Genomic DNA, 22,960 nt, shown 5'->3' with positions numbered 1-22,960 from the left:
CTTGGTTGCCCCACGAGCAAACAAGACAAACAACCAACGCAGTCAATTGCTCCCTGCAATGAGACCTTCAGCGCGCTTGACGATGATCATTGTTTTGAGCGTTTCTCATCTGCTATGACTGGCAAAGTTTACAATGGAGAGAATGCCTAATCCTCTCATTTCCCAAAAGTCTTCGGATTCGGGACTCCACGCCTATCTTCATCCCCTCGTTCTCCTCAACATCTCAGACCATATCACCCGCCATGCAGTCAGACAACAGCGCGGTCCAATTGTGGGAGCTCTTCTCGGTCAACAAAAGGGTCGATCGATTAGCTTAGAACATGTTTTTGAATGCAACACTGTGATAGAGCCAAACGGAGATGTATTTTTGCATCAGGCCTGGTTCTCAGAGCGCCTTCAACAATGTACGTAATTGGAATTCCCCTGAGGTCTCTTGAAAGCATACTGGAACTAATGGCGGTATTGATTGTTAGTTAAGGATGTTCATAAGTCTCCTGCATTGGATTTAGTTGGATGGTTTACGATAACGCTGCCGACGGGTCCAACACCGGCGCAATTACCACTTCACCATCAGATCCTCGAACAATACAATGAAGCAGCGATACTATTAGCATTCCATGCCTCGGAGTTACAAGACACGTCCTCTACCATAGGAAAACTGCCACTTACAATATACGAGTCCGTCTACGAAGAAGAGACCATGAGCGATGGCGATAGGTCGATGGAAATTGACGGTCAGGCCCGCCAGCTAGCACTTCGATTTAGAGAGCTCCCGTATTCGATTGAAACCGAAGAAGCTGAAATGATCAGCGTTGATTTTGTTGCCAGCGGTGGCGGTAACGCCGCTGCCATTGATTCAGAGGTGCCGAGTGAAACCAAGGCCAAGATGAAAGATGAGAGGAAAGAAAGGCAGCCAAAAAAGGAGGCACCGGAAGTATCCCCGCTCTCACGCGAAGATGAAGACTGTATGCGCAATTCCAATGTGGAAATAATTTATCTTAGTTTCCAGCTGACCAAAGTTATAGTAATTGCAAACCTCACCGTCCGTTTGGGAGCTGTTAGAACACTCGAATCCCGTCTCCGTCTGATCAAAGCATACCTTCAATCCGCACAGTCTTCAACTTCTAGCGTGATCCCTTCCCCTTCCTCTCCTCCACTTTCCAATTCTATCCTTCGAAGTATCTATTCACTTATATCCCACCTGACTCTCCTAAATCCACAAGATTCAGACTCTATCTCTGTTGAGTCCCTCGCCCAGGCCAATGATGTCGCACTGGTTGCTCTATTATGTTCTATGGGTGAAAGCATCCGGGGATTACGTGAAGTTGGCAAAAAGTTTGCTGTTGCGCGCGCTATGAAACATAGTATGGCTGCACAACATGGTATGGAATCACAGATGAGAGGTGCTATGTGGTGAATTAGGTTAATTTGTGCTTATACTTTACCTCCATATTGGTTATTGATTTGGATTGCTAGTGGAGAATGGCGTTTATTCTCCTCTAGCCAGGCGCATGAAGGATATAAGTGAAGCGATGCTTCGGGAATGAACCCGCTAATGAAAATTTACGAATCTTAGAGAGGTTGGTTAGACATGAATAAAGAAATGGACAAATCCCGAGCCAGTCAGGTTTATTTGTGTATCTACCGAGTTTTCTCTGCAACCCTGAGAGCATATCTGTAAATAAATATTATCGGGTCACAATATACATAAAGACAATGGTATCATTAAGAAGGGAGAAAAAGTTGCTCCCGCCCTAGAGTCTTCGCAGTCAAATTAACCTGAGCACATGTACCAACGTATTTAAACATAGCATTGTGTTCTGCTTTTTTCCGGCGTATCACTCATTGTGATCCAGTACGTTTCATTGTGTGTGGTGGAGAATCCGTAACAGGGTTATCCTGAGCATTCGCGAGTAACTCGTCCCTTTCACCGCCATAAGAGTCATACTGTCGACTCGTCGGTTGCATCATCATCATCTCATCGCCCGATTGCGCTCCCAGGTACGCTGTACCTTGCTCCTGCATCCTTACTGCCGGTGTCTTAACGGTGAACGAACTTCCTGGTTGGCCCTGATAGCTCGGATCAAACTGTCGATGTTTTCTCCCCACGAAGAGCCATCGAGCACTTCTTCCGATTGCTTTGATAAGATCCCAAGGGTTAAATGCATCTATAAGTGCTTTGATCCCGAGGAACCCACCTTGGTAGGATTCCATGCGTGGTGCATCGAAGTCGTCCTTAGGAGCGTTCATATGTTTTGAATTGCTGAGACTGTATTGCTTCCAAGGGAAGGCCCAGAGATGGAGAATAGCGAATGCAGCCATTTCAACACAAAGTATGGTAGAAGGGATACCAAGTTTGATGTCTGGCAACCCCATTTGACTCGAAGGCTTGATTGCGCCAGACGAGGTGAGGAAGGATATTGTAATCTGGAATGGAAAGGTCAGACAACTTTATTCGAAGACCAGAGGGTCAGCTGCCCGTCAAAACCCACCTCCTGCCAGAATGAAAGAAAAATGACGAGTTTAATGGCAAGGATCTTCATAAAAGGAGAATGTGGTGTAAGGTCCTCCTTCAGTTGAATGTAAAACTGGATCAGACAGTACATGGCAACTGTGACACAGATAACTTCGATGACCATGACCTAACATACGAATTAGCATCATTTTTCTTGTATGGAGATAGACCCTAATAAAAACCAACCCATATATGCGCAAAAGCAGGGCTTAACGACTCTGCACAGTAAACGTGGAACTTTTGCGTCACAACAGCGACGATAGTCATAGCTACTCGTATAAAGCAATACTGGAATACTCCTGTCCAGATAATCTGTCGTAAAAACCGTATCAGCTTTCGTAGGATATTGCAGCATTCAACGGTGTGCACTCTACATTGAACCACGTCAGCCCACTCCTGGGAGTCCTCCAAATGCCTCTTTCACCGCCGCAGCATTTCTGAAACCAGTCCAATGGCCAGTACCACGGCTTTGGAACGATACCTCGAAAATATTCTTTCTGCTTGTGCAGGTCGTCGGCGATATAGTGGCACATAAGAGAGAAAAAAGCAGAGATGGCAAAGGCCTCGTAGCAATCTCGGAGAACCTGAAAGTATACGGTGTGCCGGTAGTGATAGAAAGAGAGGAAGGATACTACGGCGTAAATAGGAACCATAAACAGAATTCGAATGATGCTGGGAAGAGGTGAACGTTATTAGCAATCCGATCTATAAAATCTTCAGTCCATAATCGAAACCAAACGCACTGTCTTTGTTCTTGAGGCCGGAGGTAGTGTACGGCATGTTGGAAGACGAGGTAAACGGATACAAGCACGGCGATCAGGGAGAACGTTGCAGATATTATGAGGCCAAGCTGATGGAAAGTGATGCCCCCATCCCAAAGAGGGACCTCGGAGACTGTAAGATCATTAGCAATGGTAGAATGTGCTCAGGGGAATTACAATCCACCTCGCTCCGCCTGCAGCGTCTCGTTGCACACCGGCCAACCCATTGATGCATATGTTTCATCAAGTACCCGTCTTCGCCAGTGACCAAAATGACGGTGTTGGACACGCTCGGTCAGGACAAAGCAACTCAATATTGCTATTAAAATCTGATACCCAAGCAGCCCGTATCGAATTTCGAGCCTGACTTTCAGCAATCCTCTCTCCGTACTGGGTATTCCGTAGCTGGCGCTGAGTCGAGGCTATTGGGTGTGGATCTCAATTTTCGCCCAAGCGCCCTCTACGTCAGTGCACAGACGCCGTTGAAACACAGCTTGTTTGCCCTGCAAAAGGTAACCCTAAATATAAATAGAAAACAGTTATTTCTTGCTTGTGGAATAGCAGAGCCTGTGCTATTCTTTGTCTTCACACCATCTCTGCTTCAGAGAGACCATGAGACCACTTCCCCAGGTCCTCAGCCGGGGGATCCATTTGTGTGGTAAGGGTATGAAGGTTGATTCGCCCTCATCTAACTGCTCTGCAACACTCCTCCTGCAAAGTGAGCTTAGTTATTCTAATGTGTACATACAAAGTAATTATTTAGTGCCCAACTTCAATTTTAAATAGTTAGTTCTGCTATCCGCTACCAAACTATGACCAGACGGCCATCAGAGCATCTTCCGGTGAGGGACCAGAAACCAAGCAAGACAAGCTTTTTTTGCTAAGAAATTTCCAGGGTGTTTTTGACTTGGCACGGTTTTGGCCATCCACCGCCTACAACAGAGAAAGCTGGTATTTGACTTTGGTAAGCGGATATCAAAATCAAACGTAGGCCTAGGTACTCGTGAATTTGAAACATTTAGGTTGATCAGCAGGTTGCGCTTGCGCCTACGTTGGACGTGCGCCGCTTTGCTCTGCGTAGATGGCTTGAGATGAACTGAATAAGCCGATCCAGATAGCTTGAATGTAAAGAGCAGCCCCATGCACGATATGCCCACCATGGGGCCTTCAATTTGGACGTAGCAAAGCTCTAGAGACCTTCGTAGTTGCTGTGATGCCTTCAAGCAACAACAGAACTTTCCAAATTGCAACATCTGCTGTTATCCATCCTTGATCAAGAACCGTGTAAGGTCCATCCCACACGCGTTAATATCTATTATTGAACCTCATTGGCAAACGCCCATTTGCCATATAACAATAACTCGACTCATGAAAAGTGGACCCGTTGGTATTGACCGGTATACCCCCAGGGAACGTTTAAAGCGTAGACGGAATTTATACTGAGGGAAAATTGTTGTTGAAAGGCGTCCAAGAACGATGGTAGCATGACCTTGAAAAAGATCAAAGAATGATAAATGGAAGAGTAGTTTACCTTCTACCACGCCAGCTGCCTCCCCACTCAGCGAATGCACCGCCTCCTCGCCCCCTTGGGGCGCGGCCTCGACGGGAGCCATATTCGGGGCCTTGGTCAACGAAGAAGTCATCATCTTCAAACGTGAATCGACGCATCTCATCACCACCCGGTCGGCGAGTAGGCCCTGCACGAGCAAGATCGTCAAATTTGTCCAAACGCTTATCTGACGCCTCCCTGGAGACCGGAAGGTAATATAGTTTAGGCTTGGCTGACGTGGATAGGAATCGATCGTCGAGGGCTTTGAAGCCACTGGCGGGGAGGTTGGATGGTGGTCCAGCTTGCAGACTGCCTCGACCGAAGGGTCTCTCAGCTCGTGGTCCCGTGGGTGGTTCTCTCCCAAGGTTAAACGACTGATTACGGTTGCGAGCCGTGTTTGAAACTGCCTCCTGAAGGACAGCAATGGTCCCATCTTCCCGGTCTTCATATATCACTTCCCAGCGGTGAGCGTCACGTCGGTTATTCCCGGCTTGTTCGATCTCAATCCATTCTTTCACCTTCTCCTCCGGAACGAAATCAACCCACAATGGCTTCCGTGTTCGCTCCTCGGGCCAAATGGTGGCATGCAGTGCTGTTCGAACGCGGGAAGCAGCGGCGACATTGGCAAAGGTAACGAAGCAGTGAGTTTTAATCGAGTCAAGGAAAAAATCAAGGATAATGTCTGGATTAGGAGTCGAATCAGGCGGTGTGGCCAAAGCGGCGAGATGTCTCTTGAGATTGGCAGGTTGCAGGGGACGCATAAAATCGCGAATGTACAAAGAAGTCGTGGCCGGATGGAGCGCTGGAGCGACAACGCGCTCTTCATCTTCGGCAGGTGGTGGGGACTCGCGACGACCCGGAATTCCGTTCGCAGAGAACAAACCCTTAAAACGAGCGTCACCAGCAGGCTTTTTCGTTGCGGCTATTTCTTCGTCTTGCTTTTGCAATGGCCCATGCTCCTGAGGTACAGGCTCCTCTTTCCGTTCTGCCTTCTTGCTCTCTTCATCATCTTCCTTAGTACTGGAGTCCTTGGGAACTGAATGGCTATCGTCTTTCGGGGGCTCCGGTTTAGGACTCTCTCTTGATTCTTGGCCTATTTTTGGTTGCGCTTGTAGGTCGTCGACCTTGGTACCATCCTCCTTGGTTGAAGTCTCCCTATGCGTCTCTAAAGTATCAATTTCCATTGCTTCTGGCGCCGCTGGGCGCTGTGTAGCGGTTATGAGCTCATCCGGGCCTTCATTTTTCTCAACCGAAGACAGGTCTTCCTGCAGGATAACGCGAGGATGGCCATCTTCTGCTCTAGCTCTCTTCTGGGCGGCGCTTCTCGGAGATGGGGGTGGGCTTTGGCTGCGACGCTTTCTTTTTTTCGAATCATCTATCTCTTCTTTTTGAATGTCCTTTTCGGTCGAAGGGGCTTGGGATGGACGTTCATCGGAGGGTTGAGTAGACTCTGTCTCGGGAGGCTCCGGCAGTTTCGCTGGTTCTTTCTCAAGATCAGACACTTCATCTCGGTCCTTTACTGCCACCGGCTCCCGGGAAGCAGGTTCAAGATCTGGCTGGTCGTTTAAGGGCGGAGCGACCTCTCCCATCGTCACATCTTGGGGCTGCTCCTGGGGCTCCTCTTGGGGTGGCTGCGATGGTTCTGGAATGGGTGCACACGCGGCATCACCGGAGTCGGAAGGCACAGGCTCAGCTGCCGGTCGAGTCTGTTCCGGGGACGGCTCTTTTTGTTTTGTGGCTTCTTTTGGGAATGATGTTACGGTCACTTCATTTTCGGCCTCAGGAACACCTTCACTCGCCACCTTTTCAGCGACATTCTCGTTTTGTCCAGATGCGTCGGACTCCAGTAATCTGTCAATAATCTGTTGTTTCAATCGGAGGCGAGTCTGAGGAATACCGCGTCGTTTCAATTCCGCTTTCAGATCAGCGACCTTCCAACTATTGTAGTCGGCCATGATGGCGAATTGAGCGCGACGCGCGTGACCGAGAATCGACTATTCCCCCTAAAGACGGTTGAGGGTATTGTGTATCAATGCGATGTAAGAATAGCCCCACTAGTTTCTCGGTATATCGATAAAATACTAGAAAGAAGCATGTATTTAGATAGGGCTGATGAACGAATGGAGGAAAATATGCACGAACTTCATTTCCTTCAAGCGAAGAGCTTCAAAAGACTTGACAAGCTTGCGGACGGGTCTCGTGCATGGCGACGCTAGTCCCAACCAGGCCCAGCCGGGTCTTGGCGATATTGCCCGACGGCCCAACATCCACGTGACCAAGGAAGAAGCCTCGGAGGAATATCGGCCCGATTGAGCCGCCAAGATCCATCGAATTTGGGTGATGCACTGCTAGACCGTGAACGGACTAGCGTGATTTACAGTCATTTCCTTCGAGAAAACTGTCTGAAACGCGCGCATTTGATTGGCCAGGAGTGGTGTCATCGCCGGCCAAACAGAACGCAGCCTGACTTTCCCGCCGAAAAGTCAGTTCCCGACAAATTTTCCTTTAAAGTGAACCGGATCTCCCATCTGGCTCGGTTATGACTGGTTGAATTGCCCTCCTCTCTCTTCCTTCTCCTGCGAAATCCATACTCCGGCCAAGCAAGAGGTTACTGAACTCCCCTCGCTGACCCTGGAACACCGATTCCCTGATCTACATACATATATTCGTTCGTTCGTTCGCTCTGATCGAAGCGTTGCAATCCGCAAGATGGGGAGCGACGCACTGAGCGTCGTACAGGGAGGACCGAAACTCCGTCAGTATTCCCTTTATCTTTGTTTTTTTCTTTTTCTTTTTTTTTTTGCCCCTGCGCGGGCCAACCTAGGCTCCCCTTGTCCCTAGCATGAGCACCTGTTGGACAGCTACTAAATCCCGTAGAGAGAGTCGTGTCGCAACCTGAGAATCCCTTCGCGAGCCTCATCTCCGACCAGTCTATCGCAATCGTCCCTTCTTTCACTCTCGAATCTGGAGTTGTCTTGTATAACGTCCCTGTCGCCTACACGACTAGAGGAAAGTTAAATGCAGCCAGAGATAATGCTTTGGTTGTGTGCCATGCCCTGAGCGGCAGCGCAGATGTCAGTGACTGGTGGGGTCCACTGCTGGGTGGTCCCGGTCAGGCATTCGACACCACGAAATTTTTCGTGGTATGCCTCAACAGTCTGGGAAGTCCCTATGGCAGTGCTAGCGCTGTAACGTACAAGGATGGCGACTCGAGAAAAGGTCTCTATGGACCAGAGTTTCCGTTGACCACGATAAGGGATGATGTAAAGTATGGCATTCCGATATCCGTATTCGACACTGGGAACCAGTCTGACATTGCTTTAGTATCCACAAAATTGTTTTGGACGATCTAGGAGTTCGACAGATCGCAGCCGTTGTTGGCGGTTCGATGGGTGGCATGTTAACTTTGGAATACGCGTTCCTTGGAAAAGATTATGTTCGTAGCATTGTACCCATCGCAACCTCCAGTCGCCATTCTGCATGGGGAATAAGCTGGGGTGAAGCTCAAAGGCAGAGCATCTACAGCGACCCCAAATACGAGGACGGTTACTATTCGTTCGATGACCCACCGGCCACGGGACTTGGTGCGGCGCGAATGGCAGCGTTGCTGACGTACCGAAGTCGAAATTCGTTCGAAGCGAGGTTTGGCAGAAACGTCCCAGACGCCTCCAAACGCCAGAACGTCAATAGCACCGCCCGTCTTCCCACACCTCCAAATGATCATTGGGCTGTTCATAACGACGGACACAAGTCAACCCGGACGGCCCCAGTGCAAACTTCGACTGAGATTCTTGCTCCAGTTCCCCAGTCCGAGATTAAATTTACCGATCCACAGTTCAGTGGTGCCACTCTGTTCAACGCTCCTCCTTCACCCGCGCTTGATCCTTCCAAGCGTCCGGCTACATACTTCTCCGCCCAATCATATCTACGATATCAAGGGCAAAAGTTTGTGAAACGTTTCGACAGCAACTGCTATATTGCAATCACGCGAAAACTCGACACACATGATGTTTCGCGCCACCGGGTAGATGCATCTTCGCTCACGCCGGTAAAAGATGCACTTGCGCAAATTCAACAGCCAGCTTTAGTCATTGGAATTGAGAGTGACGGCCTTTTCACCTTTGCCGAACAGCAAGAAATTGCAGAGGGCATTCCAAATGCACGACTGAGAACAATCGACAGTCCAGAAGGCCACGATGCATTCCTGCTGCAGTTTGAGCAGGTTAACCGTCACATTCTTGAATTTTTCAGGGGAGTCCTACCTGAGATCATGGCCGCTGATGGTGATACCGATTCCAGCAAGGACCATGTTGCTCAACTGACGAAAAGCAGTACCTTCGGCGAAGCTGAGGTTGAAGATATCACTGCTTGGTGAAACCCGACATTCCGCTTCCACCCGTCAGAAAGGCCTCGCAAGTCCCACTTTTTCCCGTTCCCTCCCGATCCTTTTGTGTTTAGACCTAAGCTAGATTGAGCATCCAACTGCTCTTCTTTGATATCCAGAGATGTGTCTCATGTTCTTATGCATGTTATGAGTGGTGGCGTTTTCATCGTGCATCCAACTGCACTTGGATTTTCTTTTTTTCCCTTTCTTTTCTTTTTTTTTCTTTTTTTCTTTTTATTTCCTTGATATCCACCTGCGTTCTCTTGTATACGAGAAGAAATAGCCTCTTTCCAAGGCGCATACTTGCCGCCTAAGACTTTTTGCAGCACTGTTATGATGTTCAAGAGTAGAACTGCCCTGAGAACTGCCTATGTAATGTATGTATTGTACATGTGTGAAAGTCGAGAGACCCAATGGATAAACCCGTCGGGTGTACGCATCATCCGTGCAATTATTCCCTAGCTTCTACCTTAGTATCCCGCCCAAGCGTTTAGTTTAAAGCTGATTTACACTTCTCGCCTGAAGCCTCCCAACCCCGCCTAACACAAAATCATAAGGTGGGGATACGGCTCCTCGTACCTGGTCACCGAGCTGGAAAGCTCCAGGATTCCACATCGTAGCCCAAAATTGTCCGGAGCCCCAAGTTTAGCTCTTCGGTCATCGCTTCCATTCGCCCGGAGCACGGGGTACTCCGGGGTGGCGCGACCGAAGAAACATCGTTATTAGTAGCTATTTTGAAGCGCGCTTTGGAAGTTAAACCCCGCATAAACTCGTTAAGTTGCCCAACTACATGACGACCGGGCTCGGCAGGCTAGGCGCGATTGTTAATCCTTAATTGTTGCTTATTTCAACGGAAGAAGGTAAAAAGTGACGATCAAGAGAGAGAGAGTGTGTGTGTAGGAGGTTTCCCCCAACCCCAAATTTTTTCTAGACAGTTCTGCACAGTCTCCAATTTTGGTTACCGGGATGCATCCCTTAAGGGCTCTGAGGCGCATTCTCCCAAGCATGCTCCGTATGTCCATGGTTCGGGGATCACCCCGTATCACCGCCCCTTTTAGCCTGAGGAAGATCGCCGTCTTCCCTATGCCCTGGAGGATGGAGGACCAACTGCATTGTCCAAGGTTATTCATTGGCTGGGCCTGATCCATTCTGCCGGCCATGTGCCTCCAGAATGTTACCTCTGTGACCTTGGTATGTGGGGATTCTGGGCCTTACAACCATGGACCTGACGTGGTGATCCCATGTTTAAGACCAGTTGACTTGAGTGATCTTTGGAGTTTACATCGCTGCGCAGCAGGTTAGCCTAAACCTTGCTTTTTGCCATGTCAATTGCCGTGACTTCAAAATCCCTCATCGCAGTCTTAGCCTACTTTTTGATGGAGTCTATGGCTCATCAACCTCCTGCAGAACTCAATGCTCTGGCCCATGGGGTTCCCGCCACGGGGTGGTGGTTCTACTTTCTCTTATTCCGCAGAAGTGCGGAATGGCCGAATGGAGAGCGCCTGGACCAGGTCTTCTCTTTGAAGATCATAATCTCTACGGAGGCGTTGGAGGGTGGCTGCATGCCAATGCAATGGCCAAGCAATTGAACCAGCCCAGAAACGGCTGCCCATGACCATTCCGGGGCCTCTTATTAGAGAAGCATGTATCCCCGCGATTACACATGGAGAAATCTCAGCTTATGTTCCACTCGGACTGTACTCTGTACAATGTTGGTTGCCCCAGCCCTGTTACATACAGCGGCATATATACCCAAAATACCTACATTCCTACGCACGTATACATACATACATACCTCGCGACGTTGCACCCTTTCTCGCACAAAGCGAAATTAACCCCTTGCATTAAAAAAAGATACATCCCCCCTGCAACCGAAGAATATTTTATAGCCTAGGACTGCTTTTATCTTATCTCTTTGGACAGTCAGGATGGTGTTCACTGAGCAGCTTCATCCTAAAGGTTTGGGAGATGTTGTTGATCATATCAACACTCCAACAGAAAAAGATGAAGGCTCAATCAAAGTTCAAGACATCCAGCTGGAGGATGACTTTAGCGATGTCGATGAGAAGAAGGTCCTGCGAAAGATGGACCTTCGCCTGATTCCCCAGCTGGCGTTGCTTTATCTACTTTCCTTCCTGGATCGAGGAAACATTGGAAATGCAAAGATTGAGGGCCTGGATAAAGACCTGAATTTGCAGGGCTCGCAATACAACTGGACCTGTAAGTTTTGACGAAACTCTTCTTATCAACTTTGTCATTTCTGTGTATATCTCTTTTTTTTTGGAAGAAGCTGATTCTGATTTTGTAATTCACAGTGACCGTCTTCTTCTTCACTTACGCTACTTTTGAGATTCCCGCCAATATTCTCCTGAAGAAGCTTCGCCCATCAATATGTACGGTGTCCCGGGTATGCCTCATTTTTGGTTTCCGGAAATGCTAATTCTGATTGCAAAGTCCTACCCTCAATTATGCTTGCTTGGGGAACCGTGATGGTAAGTATTAGTGTTCGCCAGAGTACCAAAGGGCCAGCTAATTTTATTTTCTTTATTCTAGACATTGATGGGACTCGTGAAGAACTACCATGGCCTTCTAATTTCACGCCTTTTCCTCGGAGTCACAGGTACTAGATCCCATGTGCATTGCACTTTTGGTTAACTGGGCTAACGAAAGGCAGAGGCTGGATTGTACCCTGGCTGTGCATATTATATCACTATGTGGTACTGTGCGAAGGAGGGCCAGTTCAGACAAGCACTGTTCTTCAGTGCTGCTAGCATTGCGGGGGCGTTCTCAGGGTTACTAGCTTTTGGAATTGCCGTGCGTCCCTCCTCCTTCTCCTCCTCCTCCTCCTCCTGCGGATATCCTTAAGATTTAGCTGCCCTAACTGGTGAATAGAAGATGCACGGAGTCGGTGGATACGAGGGGTGGCGATGGATTTTTATTCTAGAGGGCCTTGCCACGGTCGTCGTCGCGGTGATATCATTTTTTACCATCTACGATTTTCCCGAGACCGCACCCTTTTTCACCGAGCGGGAGCGCGCATTCGTTATCCACCGGTTGAAGTACCAAAATTCGAAACCTGGTTCTAAAGTTGCACAGGACGATGAATTCCGATGGAAATACGTCATCGACGCATTCAAAGACTGGCAGGTCTATGTCGCTATCATCAGTAAGTGTCCCTGGTGATCACTGTTCTGGATTGGCTTTTGCTGATAACCTTTCCAGTGTTCTGGGGTATTGTTTGCCCACTGTATGGCCTTTCACTTTTCTTGCCATCCATTATCAGAGATTTGGGTTTCACGTCCTCTACTGCCCAGCTGTTAACAGTAAGTCTCACACATTTCCCTCTCTCAGGTGATTTTGCATTTTTATGACATTGGACCCTAGGTCCCTGTTTACTGCACAGCTGCTACTATCGCAATTATTTCAGCATGGGTGGCAGATAAAAAGGGGTCTCGTTCACCATTTATCCTTTTCTACATGTGCATCATGGCTATTGGATTCATCATCTGTATAGCAAGCGCTGGAAGGGGTGTGCCTGGTCTTGTGTATGCTGGTGTTTTTATCGCCGTGTGTGGTAAGTAATGCGCAATGATGCTCCCCCTTTTTTGCCTAGTATCTTGCCCGGAAAATTGAACTGACGCTGCGAATAGGTCTTTACCCTGCTTTCCCAGGGAACGTCACGTGGCTTAGCGGCAACCTGTCCGGCAGCTACAAACGCGCAACGGGCATGGCTATTCAAATCGGGGTTGGAAACCTGTCAGGCACTATGGCGTCCAACTTCTATAGAGCCAGCGATGCTCCGAAATACTACATGGGACACGGGATAGAGCTCGGATTCGTCATCGCCGGTATCATTGCTGTGCTCGTTCTGCGATTCTCTTATCAGCACATCAATAAGAAGAGAGATCTAGAGGGAACCGGGAACTTAACCGAGGAAGAGATGGCCGCAATGGGCGACAAGTCTCCTGCATTCAGATACTCGCTGTAATCTCGTTGCAGGAGAAAATGTGCACACTGAAGATCGGACTTCTGAGTTAGACTTGAATTTCTGCACAAATCTACTACGGAACCGGGTAAAAAAGTGTTGAATTTGTATGGCCAATGGTGCTCAACCTTAGCTTAAAAAAAAGGGTTACATAAATTCCGAATCTTAAGAAGATAACTATGTACTCGTTAATAGGACAATTCGTATTTACCAGGAGGCCGCCGTTTTCGGAAACCCCCCGTGTTGGGTTTAGCGCCCGCCCGTCGCAGGCCCGGTCCAGTTTAGCATCATCCCAATCAGGGATGGCTTCCCGCGCTAGCCCGCAACGAGCAATGGTCTGACGGAAGCCCAAGAAATTTTGAGCATAGCGGGCTGGCGAAGTCAAACAACCCTGGCGTCTCGAACTCTATCTAGGAGCCACCAATGAGCATATCGTTTTGGCGAAATGCAATCGGGCAGAAACAGATACCAATCATCCTCCTTGTATGGAGCTAAGCAGTTAGTGCACTTGAAAGCTTCGCAATATTCTGGGTAGAATCCACTGTATTCCCAAACAAGAAGCCCAGTGACAATCCATTGGTTGCAGTCGTCCATGTCTACCGTAATGTTGTCTGGTCGAAGGTCACCGTGCGTGAAAACAATCTTCATCTCCGTGGGTTGAGTCGGGTAAAGTTGACGAAGCAGCTCAGTGAAGACTTGACCGCCAGGATGAGGGCTCGAGAACAAGAATTCTTCAAATTCAACAAGGCTCCGAATCGGCTTCTCACTCTTTCGTAGATGTCTTCTGATGTCTTTGCAACCTTCACCGGCCACACCTCCAAGTGCGGAACCATCAGTGTAAGGTATAGACCTCAGATTTGACATAATCACGCCCAGCTGATCTCTGATGGAAGCTTTCTGGTCGTTGTCCATTTGAGGCCACACTGTCGCAAGAGTCGTCGATGGCTTGTAAGTCTGAAAAATGAGAGTTATGCCACTCATTCACACATACCCTAGAGGCCTTGGAGCAGGGATGTCAGGTTTGTGGCATTCGAGATATTGCAGTGTCGTATATTCAGTGTCGTCATCCACACACCATATCGCCTTCACAACGACATCGGTGTCACACTTGAAAACCATCATTTGGTCCAGGACCGGGGACTTCCAAATAACCTCGCTTGTTCGCACGAGGTCAAGCATCCGTTGAGGCAGACCATCTGGTAGAGGTTCTGCAATTTGCGACGTCTCTTCGAGTAGTCCCAATACGGTTGAAGATAGAGGCCATACAATGTCAACGGGATCCGAAGGTCGAAGGCAATCACGGATGTCACCTTCACGTCTTTTTGTGGTCTCGGACTCCTCTGCCGAAGAACATCTATCAGCCTTGCATAGGTATTGGCCTCCCATCCGGTCATACCGATTATTTCCTTGCTTTCTGCTCGACACTCGCCTTGAAATTCGACCAGGCGGATAGAATAGTCCAGGGGCATTTGCGTCATCAAGTTGATCTCCGGGTCATTATCGACGGCGGCTTGTAAATTTCCTCAACGTATGAGTGTTAAATTTCGCGGCCTTTGATTTCGGAGGTGTTGAGGTAATCGAAGCATGTGTCCTTTGTTTAGGGTTCGTGTCGATGGTTGTGTGCTGCGACATTTCCGATTTTCCAACTTAGTTCCCAATCTTGCGGCCCTAAGTTTGGAGGTTGACATGACACTCGAGTCGTCTATGCTTCTTTTCCGGGTCATGAGTCGAGATGAACAATGTCGATAACCGCGGCCAGCCAGATCAGAGTAGAAGGGAAGGGCAAGTTATTGTCGCGATTGTTAGAAAGATAGAGCGAGACGGAAGGAACAAGGTGGTTAACGAAAAGAAGCCTCGGGAGCGGCGTAGACGACCTGGGCACCTGTTATGCCAGCCAAAGATGATATATTCAGATGAGATCTCTGATCTCGCATGGTGGTAGCTAGACAGGGACATGTCAGGAGATCCAGGTCACATGTTACCAAATGACGGCCGAAAAAGGCGTCGAGTGACGCCGAAAGTGGCAGCCATTTGGTTAAACCCAAATTGTCTAGTAGGAGAATAAGCAAATCCTTCGGATCAAACGGTTGCTCTTAAGCTTTGTCCGTGGCTTCTTTTGCTGCAAATATGTCGTGCATACACGAGAGAGACTGGCCCCGTCGAACCTTGCCACTAACTAAGTTAACTGCATAGTTAGTTAGTTGTGGGCTCAGTGCGGGAGTGCCCGTCTGGGGTTGACCCTGCTTGGCCTCCTTTGACGATTGGCCGTGGGAGCCGCCTGACGGAATGCGTCGGGCCGAAGATTTTGCCACGCCACCATTCGAAGGTTCCAAGAGGCAACTCAAATTCGAACGTGGCTTTCGTGGGTTGCAGCTCTGCGGGGATTCTACAGAGTAAACCAAGACACTCAACACTCAGCCTCCACTATTGCCCGCTATCCTGCGTACGGGATGGACCAACAATCGGAGTATATGAGACAATAAAATTCCCAATGCCACCACCAAGTGCACAGCTAGAGACGTTTAGCTCAGCGAGAGTATCGAATTTCTGGCTTTCTTATGAATCGGCTAGTTACCGAGGCAGTGGCTTGATAACGCTATTATACAGAGGTGATCCTGCAACTTTGGGGGTATCCGTTCCGTTACGGGTGTCCTTCGGCCTGGTGTTTAGATTTCAGAATCATATCGAAATGTAGATGAATTGGTCATGAATATATTTACGGTTTCCTATCCTTGAGAACGGTTGCAACTTTCAGCCTTTCTCCGAGTGGTTTTCGAGGCCTGTTATACGTGCTTTTTATCACTGCATTTATATTTCCAAAGCGATCTGGCGCTTTGCATGGGGATGTCTGGCAATCATCCACAGCAGATATAGTAAAGTTTGATAATATACGTAGAAAATCAGATGAGAAATATAGGAAAAAAAGAAGTAAGATTTGATGCAGCTGGAAGATTTTAACTATCCAAAATGAAAACTAAATAAAAAATAAATAATCGGCGGCTTATTTACATTCATTGGGAACTTCCTTGCTGCCGGTGCGATTGTTGCGATTGTATCTAGCACCCGTGCCCAATTCACGTTTGGCAAATGCCGTCCAGATCTCACACTTGTTTTCACCGCCAGTAAGAGCCTTGTCAGCATCAAGGATCGCGTCACGGGCCTGGACGAAGTTTGGATTGCAGGGTTGGCTGAATTTCACCACGTCAGTAACTGCTTCGCAATTTACAAGGTAAACGAGAGTAGAAAATTAGGGGCTCTCCAACGTACATTTTCATGCCATCAAGGACGATCTTCATCGCGAGATATTTGCCATCGGTGGGAACACCGTCCCGGAAGACAGGCTTCGGGCCATCATTCTTGCCATGCTTGTCGATTAGGTTCCACAGCAATTCATAGAGCATTGTCGCCCACACGGTGCCGACGGCGTGGACTTCATTCAGCTGGTTGACAGACGTGTAAGTGAGCGGGTTGATTTCGAAATCAGTTGAGTAGGGATACGCCCGGACACCCCCAGGGTTGTTGGAAGCCCATGCGCTCTTTGCGTAAACCGTGTTACGGGTGTCATTACGCTTGAGGCGAACGGCGGTGGCATAGAAATCTCCCCAGCCTTCTCCCATGCCGCCGGATTCTAGGCCGTTCAGACAGCGTGTGTTGTCCGGCCCGCCTGTAAGTCGGTTCGAGACTAATAAAACGAGTGTTTAGATCAAAAATGCTTTGGCTTTTAAAGATGACTTCGTTCGTCCTGCAAGAAAACTGAAAAAGCAGCGGAAAGACTTACGGCCATGTGTGTATTCATGAATAACAATGCCTGCCTCGAAACAGCCGTCACGAGGAGGGTTAGCTCTGGTCCAGATATACATGCGCATGCGGCCCGGTCTGCCATCAGGAGGTGTAGCGAAATTGGCATTGTTGGTGCCGGAGCCATCTTGAGCATTCAAAATCACATAGTCATTACCCTTACCACCCCGATTGCCATTGCTGACCTGAAAGTTTCCAGCTTCTTCGGTGAATCCTAATGTGTATAAAAGGTCATGGTATGTGTTTGCGGAATAGAACAACTGAGTAATTGATGCATTGGTGTAAGATTTGGGGGGATTCATAGATGGCGAGTATCGATATTCAAACCTAAGGTTACGGCTGTTCGGCCGGTAATTGTTGAGATATTCAGTTCCACCATCGGGGTTATTCTGCGCAATTCCATTATTACCCCGGGTTGTGGTATAGTTTTGTCTTCCATCGCTAATCCAAGTGAATGGAGATGCAGGAAGCTCCCATGGATCCTTAAAGACCTGACGAGAACCCTCAGTGGGATCATTAATTCCCCAAGGACTGTGAATGCAAATTAGCCTTCGCGACTTTATGCTCCCCAAATTCAAGCTTCGGCCTCAGGGCACATACTAAACTTGGTAGGTTGCATGGGCCACATAGTCGACAACGTTATGAACTTTATCGGAGTCCTTTGCATCAATATATGAAAGAAGCCAGTTGTCACCGATGTCAGTTTCCACTCTCCAGGTCAGGGCCAAGCTTCCATCGTCCTTTACAATGTAGACAAGTTTGGCTGTAGGTTCAGAGAGAGCTCCAGAAGTTCCTTTGAACATATACTCTCCACGATTCGTGGCACGAGCGGTCGCCTTTTCAGTCTTAACAGGAAGCTTGAGCGCCTTGCGAGCACCGTTGAGTGCTTGAATGGGGTCAGAGTGGTCTCGTGTCAAAGAAGCACTGGGAACCTTTCCTGTGTAGAAGGAATTGCCAAAGGAGAAGATCTTGCCATCCTTGCCAACCTATTACGATCGTCAGCTGTGGTGGTGGTGGAGGAACGGTAGATTATAGATTGGAACTCACGTTAACATTGAAATCGGCGTTGTCAACGTCAAGGCCATTGATTGTTTGGCGGAAGTAGACGTGACCGAGACCAGTATCGCTGATGTAATGATCATCAACGACGCGGAAGGTCGCTGATGGTATAGTCTGCTTCACAAGCTTGGTGGCCACATCAACATAGCTACCGGCATTGAGAGACAGGATAGCAGAGTTCTCCTGGACATCATTTGTGTTTGTATAACTGGACTTTTCAGGCAAACGGTAGGCGTCTAAATCAACCCCTCGGCGGGAGAGTGCACCAGATGGCTGGGTATGCGCGATAGTATAAAGAGGCAGGCTAAGAAGCCCGGCGGCAAGCAGAAGGCCGTGCATGATAACCCGAAGATTATCCAAAACAGTGAAGGACCGATCACTTCAGAGATAGGAAGCTTATCGGATAGAGCCTATCACTCAAGCCTTCCCAGGCTCTCCAGGAGAGAGTTCTCGACTTTATATTAGGTGGATGAACCCCCTGCTGTGCAGAATTCAATCAATGCACTGCATCCAGGTTTGGATGGGAGCCGAGGGCCCTTCATCATGCCGTCTGGGGCACCGTTGAATTGAGACCAGCCCGCATGCTTCCTTGATAGTTGACCCCACGCCGATTTGATCCCCGGCTTGAGTTCACCGGCGAGCATTGCAAGTGGGGAAAGGCGGGAATTCTCCAGGGATCTCATCACGCGAAGCGAAGCCGACTACAACCAAGAGCTAGGGTATACATTTTGCACAGTCAAGCCGAGGAGACTAGAACAAGTAGATGTGTAATATAATGCTGGATTCGGGCTAAAGCTTTGACAAAAAGCAATGGCCTATGGGCGGGACATGGCTGGCCCTGGAGAATAGTTACTAAAGGGCTTGCGGCCAAGGAAGCCAAGTGTAACCTTCTAACTTAGCACGTTGACAAAAGCTAGATCAAGTATAGCCGAAGAATAAAAAGGATGTGACGTTTAGCTATTCTAGTATCTCTACTAGAACAACGGTTGAAAGGAACAGTCTTGGGAGAAGTGCTTCTTCTCGCATCTGCAGACCAGCAGCGTCTTTGTTGGCCAAAGGCCAACATGACGAAAAGAGAATCTCTCTACAATCGTCTTGCCAACGGAATAGGAGTACGTGAGGATATGCCCTGCCAATGGACCGGCAGTGACAGGGGGCCATCCTGTACGGTAGGATGAGGGAGGTGAGCGGGAAGGGGTTCTGACGGCAGAGTCGGGAAGATGAAGATGGGCCATAGACGAAAATTTCGGTTCCAGGGATGACTGAGCTGCTAGAACGGAGGATAGTTAGCTCCATGATCCCGAACCCCATCAGTTCAGATCGGAGATCACCTGTCATCTCTGTTCTCCCGACCAGGCTCCCTGCAAATGCCAGCCGATGCGGTCCGTTGAGGTATGTCGATCTTGTCACGTGGATTGCTCTACATACCGTGCTTTTAGTCATCAGGCCTACTTTCGGATTATATATTATCCGGAGAAAAACGAGGTAGCGTCTTGGCATCGACCTGCACCAAAAAGAGTCCCGAGCCAAGTACAGGCAGAACTCGAAGTCTTCAACAAACATCGAAGTTGAATCGGTGATCGAGGGTGAAGAGAGGACCATCCCCAAAGCTTGGCAACTAGCAGGCTGCTCAGGCGCCGACAATGCCCCCAGACTCCTGGGGCCGGAGATCAGAGAATCCGAAATTGCAAGTCATGTCCGCTGCATGACTGCAGATGCTTCGAGGAGGTTTGCCCAGTCTTTTGAACGGCACGGGAGAGCCCAGATTGGAGCTTTTTTATTCCTCCCGTACGAGCACTTAGATCTTTCCCCTCACGGTCCTAAAACTCCTCGGCCAGAGGCCAAGCGCTCTGAGGGATCTCGCGTTCCGGACCTCGCTTTTGAGGCTCATCTCAACGAGTCCCAGTGGTAAACGCTCCTTGTGGGCTTGAACGAACCTTGGTGGTACGGAGTATGGAGTAGTTGGTGGAGATATGCGCGCTATCGCTACATCAATGTCGGCTACAACGCCGAACATGATGCATCTCCAATGTGACACGGAAGATCTTCACTCCCAAGGGCTTTATTTGTCATATTTATTGCTCATTCATTGTTCTTCGGCGGACGCCTTCGTAAAATCTTAATTCTTGACCCTGGTTCTTGGTCTTTCGATCCCTTTTCCCATTGGCATTCACAATATGAATGACATCTTCTCGTCCCGACAAAACACGAAGCGCAGCATCCCGGTGTGTATCAACGCGATTTTTTATTTTTATTTTTATTTTTTTTTCAATGAATTAATTTATTTACTTTTTGGGAAGGGGATGTCAGTCCCGTGTCGAGAGCATGAGGTGAAGAGGATCGCTCTGTGGCACGAATGCTGGTGGTGGTCGATGAAAGTTGTTGGCAATCTTGTGGTGAAACACGCTAGGATGCCGAGCTAAAACAATGAGCACAGCTCATTAGTGAGTGAATCGTTGGGGGAAGAAGAGCTTCTCGATCAGCAAGGCGAAAATTCGGTCATCCGAAACTTCTTTGAGCCTTGCGTTTATTCTTGCTGGGGCTGCTAAATTCCCACCGTCAGCTAGCAGGATGAAACAGGATCTCAGATCTCCACGGGATCCTCCCGCAAGCTTCTTGATCTAGAACCCTTCAGGTTTGCTTGGCCTGGAGAAATCACACTGTCATTGGACACCCTATGTCTATTTTTGCGCTCACGGAAGTCTCCAATAAACTGCAGCAGGAATGGAGAGCTGCAAACTTGACAACTACCTAATAAACAACACATTCGGATCTTCACGTGCCTTGCTACTTGTTACTGGGCTCAATGAACAGGCCACAATTCTTCCTGGCCTGCTCTGAAACCCTCACACCTTCAATCACATCACTCAGCAAGCTACATCCTTGTTGAGCCAAGTTTGCATTATTAACGGGCTCAGCTACCCCAGACCCAAGTTGATTGTTCCTCTTCTTCCGACACCCAGAGAGTACCTCTAATCTTTTCAGCTCGTGGGCCTGCACCAGTTCTCTTCCTGTAAAGAAACAAGCTTCTCTAAGCTTCGCTGTGGGGTTTAAATAAGCTTGGTCGCGCAGCTTGTCGGCGTGCCATGATGAAGGGCATTCTAAATTTCCAGCGGCGACGACGTCGTTCTAATGTGAGTTCATCTCTAAGTGCTTTTAAGTGAATATTATGCATAGGTATCAGGAGTCTAATACTTTGCCTAATAATAAATAGTTTAAGCCACCTCGCAGCCTCGAAGAAGCGGCAAATAATCCGAATAGAAGCTTCAACATCATAGACCCATACGCTCACACTACGCCCGACTCTCCTAACAGTGAAAGACCCTACATCGATCCTCTTACTTCACTGTGCCTTCGAAATTCATGCTCGCTCCTTGTTCAGAATGTTAAATGCGGCAGAGGCAGCCAGAATGAAACCAATTCCGTGAACAATACTTTATCGAGCTCTATCGAGTCGCGCCAACCTCAGCGCCATTATCACAGCACACCTCCTATTTCTACAACATATCCAAAAAATATGTCCTCAATATCCTCTATGGCTACCGAAAACGCCAATACAGCACACATCAATCGTCTATCTACTTTGGCCGAAGAACCCACCATTTATAGAGAAGAAAGGAACGATTCTGGGGTGACCATGAGTGTCGGTAGCAATGCTCATGAGCAAAAGGATACTCAGTACCGGCCAGCCACAGCCAGCGCCTTGAACCCAACCAGCCCAGTGAACTGGGAGCACTTTTCGCTTTCTAGATCCAAAAACGCAAACAACATCGACCCCTGGAACAAGTCCACTTCATCTACAGAGGTTTCAGCAATCACCGCACTTGGTCATAGATTAGGAGCTGAGCAGGCCACTGGACCATCGCACGCGAACCCGGACGAGCCTCTCACAAACTTCAGGGACTCCCTCGAGCAGCAGTTTGCGATAGATACTTCCATTCCGTTCAACTTTAACAGCGATGACTGCTCACCGCATGATGAGACTTGGTTCACACATCACAGCATCTCCTCTTTTACCAACCCATACGAAGCCCAAAACCGCGCCAGGCAGTCTCGTCTTTCGCTTTTCACCCTGTTCGGCGAACCAACCGAAGACACTCACTCGGCTGTGCCCAACAAACGTCAAAATCTGTCCTTTGCTAAACGGTTTTCAGCGCACTTTTCCTGGAAAAGGTATTCAAGAGGCTAGGGAACAAGGGAATCAAGCAGTTTCTGTGATCGCTTCTCGTCAGTTTTTCGTATTCCTGGGGTCGGTTCTATGGGTGACTATAATTATTTTTTGTAACCTTCCCGCAGGACAGGCCTTTTCAATTCGTCTTCAATATTTCTTCTTCCTTAGCACATGTAATTCTCTGGGTAATTCTCTTCTGTTTTAAATTTTAAAAGGTTGTCCCTTCTTTCACTATTTGCATATATGTGTCCCAAGAGTACACAAGACCTTGCTTTGATTGTAATATTGTTTGCAAAGCCTTGACATGCACACCATTTTCCTTATACCCTCTTAACATTTGCTTCTATACGTGACTGTAAAATAAGGATAATGCTAAGTTATACACAGTTAATTCCTCATCGATAAACGGGTATTGGCTATGCTTCATAGAAAACCATTACATTTTAGAGTGTGTGGGCTCAATAAACCAGTTAACCAGGAGTTTTCTCTTTCAAAAAAGTCGATGCAAAATAGCACAAGGGCATATGTGGAATGGGGTCAACATACAAGAAGTCAACGCCTAACTCCTGGCACACAAACAAACAAAAACAAATGGAACATCAAAAATGCAGTCTGTTATATTAAAAATTCCCATGTTTCTTTTCATCATTTCCATGCCCAACCTTTCCCTAAATTGTAGAAAAGAGAAAAAGGAACTCCATCCCATATCTTCGCACAAAGGTGTAAAAAGGAGGTAGG

At 48.2% G+C, this 22,960-nt stretch overlaps 9 protein-coding genes across 9 annotated transcripts; 4 read left to right on the top strand and 5 right to left on the bottom strand.

Moving 5' to 3' along the window:
* Positions 1-80: 80 nt before the first annotated feature.
* D8B26_006650 (uncharacterized protein) lies at positions 81-1,711 on the top strand. Its single transcript, XM_003069400.2, has 3 exons — positions 81-404; positions 474-965; positions 1,026-1,711. The coding sequence occupies exons 1-3, from the start codon at positions 134-136 to the stop codon at positions 1,415-1,417; spliced, it is 1,155 nt and encodes a 384-aa protein (XP_003069446.1). The 5' UTR covers positions 81-133; the 3' UTR covers positions 1,418-1,711.
* On the bottom strand, positions 1,692-3,685 carry D8B26_006649 (uncharacterized protein). Its single transcript, XM_003069401.2, has 6 exons — positions 3,461-3,685; positions 3,259-3,409; positions 2,890-3,187; positions 2,702-2,827; positions 2,493-2,642; positions 1,692-2,427 (listed from the first exon to the last, which is right to left on the bottom strand). The coding sequence occupies exons 1-6, from the start codon at positions 3,501-3,503 to the stop codon at positions 1,843-1,845; spliced, it is 1,353 nt and encodes a 450-aa protein (XP_003069447.1). The 5' UTR covers positions 3,504-3,685; the 3' UTR covers positions 1,692-1,842.
* A 980-nt stretch (positions 3,686-4,665) lies between these two features.
* Positions 4,666-6,780, bottom strand: D8B26_006648 (uncharacterized protein; the record flags this gene model as incomplete). The annotated part of the gene is made up of 1 exon (XM_003069402.2): positions 4,666-6,780. The coding sequence occupies one exon, from the start codon at positions 6,778-6,780 to the stop codon at positions 4,804-4,806; it is 1,977 nt and encodes a 658-aa protein (XP_003069448.1). The 3' UTR covers positions 4,666-4,803.
* Positions 6,781-7,371: 591 nt separating this feature from the next.
* MET2 (homoserine O- acetyltransferase) lies at positions 7,372-9,668 on the top strand. The gene is made up of 3 exons (XM_003069403.2): positions 7,372-7,580; positions 7,703-8,093; positions 8,150-9,668. Exons 1-3 carry the CDS (start codon positions 7,535-7,537, stop codon positions 9,198-9,200), a joined length of 1,488 nt encoding a protein of 495 aa, XP_003069449.1. The 5' UTR covers positions 7,372-7,534; the 3' UTR covers positions 9,201-9,668.
* A 1,469-nt stretch (positions 9,669-11,137) lies between these two features.
* Positions 11,138-13,328, top strand: D8B26_006646 (uncharacterized protein; the record flags this gene model as incomplete). Its single annotated transcript, XM_066125249.1, has 9 exons — positions 11,138-11,429; positions 11,525-11,602; positions 11,664-11,701; positions 11,763-11,829; positions 11,884-12,023; positions 12,102-12,375; positions 12,432-12,532; positions 12,594-12,783; positions 12,860-13,328. 9 exons carry the CDS (start codon positions 11,138-11,140, stop codon positions 13,195-13,197), a joined length of 1,518 nt encoding a protein of 505 aa, XP_065981331.1. The 3' UTR covers positions 13,198-13,328.
* Positions 13,329-13,575: 247 nt separating this feature from the next.
* Positions 13,576-14,106, bottom strand: D8B26_006645 (uncharacterized protein; the record flags this gene model as incomplete). Its single annotated transcript, XM_003069405.2, has 1 exon — positions 13,576-14,106. The coding sequence occupies one exon, from the start codon at positions 14,104-14,106 to the stop codon at positions 13,576-13,578; it is 531 nt and encodes a 176-aa protein (XP_003069451.2).
* A 69-nt stretch (positions 14,107-14,175) lies between these two features.
* On the bottom strand, positions 14,176-14,663 carry D8B26_006644 (uncharacterized protein; the record flags this gene model as incomplete). The annotated part of the gene is made up of 2 exons (XM_066125248.1): positions 14,176-14,534; positions 14,591-14,663. 2 exons carry the CDS (start codon positions 14,661-14,663, stop codon positions 14,176-14,178), a joined length of 432 nt encoding a protein of 143 aa, XP_065981330.1.
* Positions 14,664-16,188: 1,525 nt separating this feature from the next.
* MEP5_2 (Fungalysin/Thermolysin Extracellular metalloproteinase 5) lies at positions 16,189-18,390 on the bottom strand (the record flags this gene model as incomplete). The annotated part of the gene is made up of 5 exons (XM_003069406.2): positions 16,189-16,382; positions 16,462-16,876; positions 16,973-17,523; positions 17,593-17,978; positions 18,040-18,390. 5 exons carry the CDS (start codon positions 18,388-18,390, stop codon positions 16,196-16,198), a joined length of 1,890 nt encoding a protein of 629 aa, XP_003069452.2. The 3' UTR covers positions 16,189-16,195.
* Positions 18,391-21,137: 2,747 nt separating this feature from the next.
* D8B26_006642 (uncharacterized protein) lies at positions 21,138-22,240 on the top strand (the record flags this gene model as incomplete). The annotated part of the gene is made up of 2 exons (XM_003069407.2): positions 21,138-21,185; positions 21,266-22,240. The coding sequence occupies 2 exons, from the start codon at positions 21,138-21,140 to the stop codon at positions 22,238-22,240; spliced, it is 1,023 nt and encodes a 340-aa protein (XP_003069453.2).
* Positions 22,241-22,960: the final 720 nt, after the last annotated feature.

This window comes from Coccidioides posadasii, chromosome 3 (assembly GCF_018416015.2).
Source record: "Coccidioides posadasii str. Silveira chromosome 3, complete sequence".
Lineage (NCBI taxonomy): Eukaryota > Fungi > Ascomycota > Eurotiomycetes > Onygenales > Onygenaceae > Coccidioides > Coccidioides posadasii.
This window is presented reverse-complemented; position numbering and strand designations above follow the sequence as displayed.

Excerpts from the sequence above, each read along its gene's own strand:
- D8B26_006650 (XM_003069400.2), top strand. The coding sequence starts at position 134 with ATGGAGAGAATGCCTAATCCTCTCATTTCCCAAAAGTCTTCGGATTCG. Across the intron at positions 405-473 it reads CTCAGAGCGCCTTCAACAAT|TTAAGGATGTTCATAAGTCT; the intron begins GTACGTAATTGG and ends ATTGATTGTTAG. Across the intron at positions 966-1,025 it reads CTCACGCGAAGATGAAGACT|TAATTGCAAACCTCACCGTC; the intron begins GTATGCGCAATT and ends CCAAAGTTATAG.
- D8B26_006649 (XM_003069401.2), bottom strand. The coding sequence starts at position 3,503 with ATGGGTTGGCCGGTGTGCAACGAGACGCTGCAGGCGGAGCGAG. Across the intron at positions 2,643-2,701 it reads CTGCTTTTGCGCATATATGG|GTCATGGTCATCGAAGTTAT; the intron begins GTTGGTTTTTAT and ends TTCGTATGTTAG. Across the intron at positions 2,428-2,492 it reads TTCTTTCATTCTGGCAGGAG|ATTACAATATCCTTCCTCAC; the intron begins GTGGGTTTTGAC and ends TTTCCATTCCAG.
- MET2 (XM_003069403.2), top strand. The coding sequence starts at position 7,535 with ATGGGGAGCGACGCACTGAGCGTCGTACAGGGAGGACCGAAACTCC. Across the intron at positions 7,581-7,702 it reads ACAGGGAGGACCGAAACTCC|AGAGAGTCGTGTCGCAACCT; the intron begins GTCAGTATTCCC and ends TAAATCCCGTAG. Across the intron at positions 8,094-8,149 it reads ACGATAAGGGATGATGTAAA|TATCCACAAAATTGTTTTGG; the intron begins GTATGGCATTCC and ends ACATTGCTTTAG.